Below are 5,049 nucleotides of genomic sequence, written 5' to 3' on the forward strand. Positions count from 1 at the left end.
AAGAGAAGTTTTCCTCAGCGCTCTTCGTACAAACGTACAAATCAAAAAAACTCAATGAAATTTTGTAAATACATGCTAGATATAAATGTCTTAAAATCCCTAAAAATATGGAATTTCAAAGTTACACGGGTTCAGAGATTTGTATGTAAATCTTTGAGCCTGTACTTAGAAATCATAAGCGACAAAATAATATTCTAATCAATTTTCTTTTGTTCGCACAGTTGGAATGAACAAGCTAGTGGGAGAAAGCTGCCGTCGTATAGTGAAGCACAAAAGACAAAGAAGCCTGTCACCAACGGGACCGTGAAATGTCAGTGCGGTGCGAGGAAAGTGAACGGTGTGACCAACGACGACAACAGACAGACTGACAAAAGAACGGACTCGGTTCAACTTAAGTCAAATAGTCGAGTCGGATCCAAATACCTTCAAGCCTTAGCCACCAACACAGAAACCAGGAGATACATCAAACGCGATTCTTCAGTAGGCGAGAAGTCTGAAAGGAAGAACCTCTACTCGGGCCGATCCCGATCCATAGAGAACTTCCACAACCAGCACTATCTGTCAACTGAGCCATTGCTAGCCAAAACTGCCGTAATAGAAGAATCTTCGATCAAACATCATACATCGTACGGCGACTTGTACAACGGGAGGATAAGTAGCAAGGAAAGCGTGAACGGCAACAGACACAGTCCAAGTTTGAACGGTCAGTCGACGGACACGGATTACAGTTCCGACGGGGGCTACAAGTCCCTTCCCTCGTCGATAAACTATAATGGTTGTTCGCCCAAAAAGGTGAGCGGCATTCCTCGGAGGTCCATCGAACAAAAACTAGTTCCCCCAAAACAGGTCAGAGCAAGCGCAATTTAAATTCACACATCGACTTCAACGTGATTGACAGCATTGCCAGCTAATATGTATAATGATCACCAGTATGTATAAGATGAGTAACGAAACGAACCACGGTGAATTCGGTGAGATAACTGTGATGTTTTGTAAACTTGTGTAAGATTCTCGGGATCGTAGTAGACGACTGAGTATTCTCATGACAAGATTTAGTTCCTAATTTCGATTTCACGATTAATAAATCAATGCTAGATGATGCACGCGACTTCGTCCGCGTGGAGACTTTTCGGGTTTCCGATACAAAAAGTAGTCGAGATCTATCAACACGATAATCAATATTTTGGCGATTTTAACGCCTTGTAGCCATTTGCTAGAGAATCGAGACGCATCGATTCGACCATACGGACACAAACAATAGAAACTCTTAAAAAGAATAAAAAAACATCATATCCTCTGAAACAGAAAGTTTTTTCCCTCTCCTGTAATGTTACTAATGACTTACGTGGTATTAGGACTTAAACAACAATATTGTGTGTTAATTCAGGGTATAAACTATTTGAATTCCTCAGCCAATTAAGTAGATTCAGTCATGGTGACATGAAGGAGGAAAAAAATTCCAATCATCCAAACTTTCACATTTGTAATATTGTCCTTCAGGCTCAAAATGTTAAATTCTTAAAATGTTGAATTCTCATAATTTTGAATTTGCAAAATGTTGAGTTTCGGAGTAGCAAAATGTTGAATCCCAAAATGTTAGATTCGCAAAATGTTGAATTTCAATTCCCAAAATGTTGAATCCCAAAATGTTGAATCCGCAAAATGTTGAATGTTAAACATAAAAAGAATCAAGGACTTTGTCATCAAAGTTGTCAGTTTTAGACCATTTTTGTGACGGGGGCTATCTGAAAAACTAAACGAGATAGGAATATCCGATGACAAAGTTAAGTTCGTCCCTGAATCAATTCCTCAAACCGAATCTTGTGTTTGTTTTACGATTCAACATTTTAGGAATTCAACATTTTGAGCCTGAAGAAATATTGTAAAAATATAATAGAGGGTCTAACTTTAGATTCCCGGGAGTCAAACACAGCTGTGCCATCGTCGAATGCTATAACAGTCAACCAGACGCTTGTACTGCCTGTTCGCATTTAAACACTCGCGAGGCTTAAATTAAGATTTTACTTTTGGATGCCAAATTATAATCTTAATATATTTAAGATTTACTATATTCAGAATTGAATATATCCATTTTGAATGATTGACATGAAATGTTTATTGTTTCATTTCGTAGCCGATTGCTTTGCGCAACTTTTTTTTTTGTTTTTTTTTATACAATAAGCTATCTACAATTTGACCCCTGCTGTACATTACAGTTAGCGGATAAACTCGACCGGGAGCTATTTTTTGTGGAGTTTAATTTACAAATTTGTATACTGGCGGTAAAAGTTATCTTAGATTTTCTATTGTAGACATAATAGTAGATGATGCTGTAAGATGTGATAAGAGTGGCTGTAAGTACTTGACTTTAATTTTTGTCATCCATACATTTGAATTTATTGATGAATTGTATAGTTTCAAAGAGTATCTGTAATTTATCCCTTTTCCCATTTAAAGTTTAGACACAGAAATAGTTAGGTATCAAATAGGTACAAACTTACACGCTTATAAGGCATTTTTATATCCCCAATGTCATTTTGAAAGCATTTGTCTAATGGATTTTAATGTTAAATGTATTTTAGTGTTTTGAATATAGTGAAATTGTAATCTTCCATAATTGAACTTTAATGTTAACTTTATCACTGACCGGATCTCTTGTAACAATTGAAGTAGACATGCCTAAATTATGATAAGGAATTTGCTACTAATTACATAAATTATATTTGTGATTGTAATGGGTTGAATTAAGATTTAAGATTTCGTTTGAGTTTTGTATTTTTATTTCAATATCAAATGTACTATTTTCAGTTTTAAGTTTAAGAATAACATTGTTCCTATACCTAATTTACATAGGCAACATTGTAAAAACATGCCAATATTAAAGTCAACAATTTCACAATAAACTTATACTGAAAAGCCGTCAATGTATTATTGGCGGTTTCTCTGGTGCTGCAAAAGGCGGCGGTAATCACTTAACATCAGGTAACCCGCTTTCTCGTTGGCTATTTATATAAAGAAATAAGTACTAATTAATTGTGATTGAAGAATAGCTGGTGATGATTAACCAGCATTGAACTTCGAGGCATACAGTTATCATTATAAGTTTTGGAAAGAGACGGAATGATTTCCTCACTCTGTCCTAAGTACTAAATAGAAAACATCAAATACGGGATGACTCGTGTAAAGCGTTCAATAGCAAGGTTTCAGCATCGGCTAGACATTCTCATGTAAATAGAGAAAACCAGTGTTACAAGAGCTCTGGCAGGTCGTAACCCAGCGAAATGCGAAAGCATAACATCCTATATTGATACCTAGTGTTATCATACTATATCGTCATACATACGCATACAATTGTGTACTTAAGCTACTTATGTCGGTTCATTGCGTTATATCGCTCCTCTATTAGTTATATAAGTCAAAGCCCACTAGCTTTAGTAACAAAATATAATAATTATTAATTTAAAAATCGATATTTGTTTCAATAAATAACTTTAATTTTGACATCGTTTTTTATTTTATTAAAAACATTTATTAAGGTTCTCCTACACGGCAACTACCTGAGTTCAACTATTTTATACCAGTAGTAGAACTCTTAAAATTGATTTACATGATTTTGATCTACTGGAAAAAAAGTCTTACTAGTTCAACAGTTAAACTAATCGGTTAGCTACTATGACTATGATGAGCTAGTTAGGTTTTTGAATAGGTTGAAAAATATGTATGTATCCCCGCAGGGATCTATATTTTTCAACTCATCCTAAAACAGCTTTCCATTGTATCATTTAAGTAAGAACTCCATTAATAAATTAAATCCATCAACCCATCGCCGGCATACTACTGAGCACGGGTCTTCTGTGAGAAAGAGAAGAGTTTGACCATAGTCCACCATGCTGGCTTCGTGTGGATGGACAGACTTCACACTCCTTAGAGAACATTATGGAGAACTCTCAGGCATGCAGGTTTCCTGATTCCTCACGATGTTTTCCTTCATAGTTAAAAAAAAGCGATATATAATTGCTTAAAATGCACATAACTCCGAAAAGTTAGAGGTGTGTGCCCGGGATCAAAACCCGACGTACCGTATGACATCTTAAAACCACTAGACTATCGCCGCTTCCTACCTACTCAAAAGCTAAACTCTGATTAAGCTAAATTGATAAAAAAGATTCCGACGAATTGAGAACCTCCTCCTTTTTTGGAAGTCGGTTAAAAAGATGACCTACGACTACCCATGGCAACATCGAAAAAGTCAAGTCAGTCAGTCTAGAGTCCTGAGGAGTTGACCAATTGGCAATTGACCATATTATCATACCTGTAGGTACATATTTCACGTAGGTACAATATTAATAAAGTCTTATTTCTGCTGTGGACTAAGTTTTTCGAACGTAAATTACATAATCTACAATTTAAGTATTATGCAAACGTCAGGAACCTACTTAAACAATTTAGGTAGGTACTTCTCGTTTTATCTCTTTGTGTTGACCTGCTTCACTTATTAGATACCTATCAAATGAAATTGTTAATATTATGTACTTTTCCGCATTTTGTTTTAAATGAAAGTCATTAATTATAACAAGTTTAAAACTTTTTTATATACCTTAGGCACATATTTCTACGATAAGAGTATTTATGAAAATCAAAATTAATGTTTTCGTTTGTTTATCTCATGTTTGATTTTCCGTGGATTTTGATGGTGATACCCTACAGATTAATAGGTATAAATTTCTATAGACAAAATTGGAATAGAAGTCAAAGAATATTATTTAAGTAAATAGCATAAATAAAAGAAAGAAAAGGCGTAAATAGGCTACCTATTTACGCTTTCCTTTCTTTTATACCAAAGGAGGAACGAATATCTGGTATTTAGGTACAGCTGCACTTATTTATTACAGGCACAGTGGGTAAATCGTTCTTGATTACTTATACCTTTCTCAATGAGTACATTTTACCCCGATGATGTAGCGAGAGGACGTAAGTTTCTATCATGACATCTTGTTGATGTCCACTCTCGATCTTGAACCTTGGACAAGGCGCGATAAGGCAGGCATA

At 35.3% G+C, this 5,049-nt stretch overlaps 1 protein-coding gene across 8 annotated transcripts in view; it reads left to right on the forward strand.

The window, feature by feature from the left end:
- LOC123867430 overlaps nucleotides 1-3,501 on the forward strand; it is a 159,486-nt gene extending 155,985 nt beyond the window's left edge. For 5 of the 8 annotated variants that reach the window (XM_045909443.1, XM_045909447.1, XM_045909444.1 and 2 more), the window contains one exon: nucleotides 222-3,501. In XM_045909443.1, coding sequence (XP_045765399.1) covers nucleotides 222-867 — 646 coding nt within the window. In that variant the 3' untranslated portion in view covers nucleotides 868-3,501. The remainder of the gene's footprint in view (nucleotides 1-221) is intronic. The other 3 variants (XM_045909450.1, XM_045909451.1, XM_045909452.1) reach the window with 2 other exon arrangements.
- Nucleotides 3,502-5,049: the final 1,548 nt, after the last annotated feature.

This window comes from Maniola jurtina, chromosome 8 (genome assembly GCF_905333055.1).
Source record: "Maniola jurtina chromosome 8, ilManJurt1.1, whole genome shotgun sequence".
NCBI lineage: Eukaryota > Metazoa > Arthropoda > Insecta > Lepidoptera > Nymphalidae > Maniola > Maniola jurtina.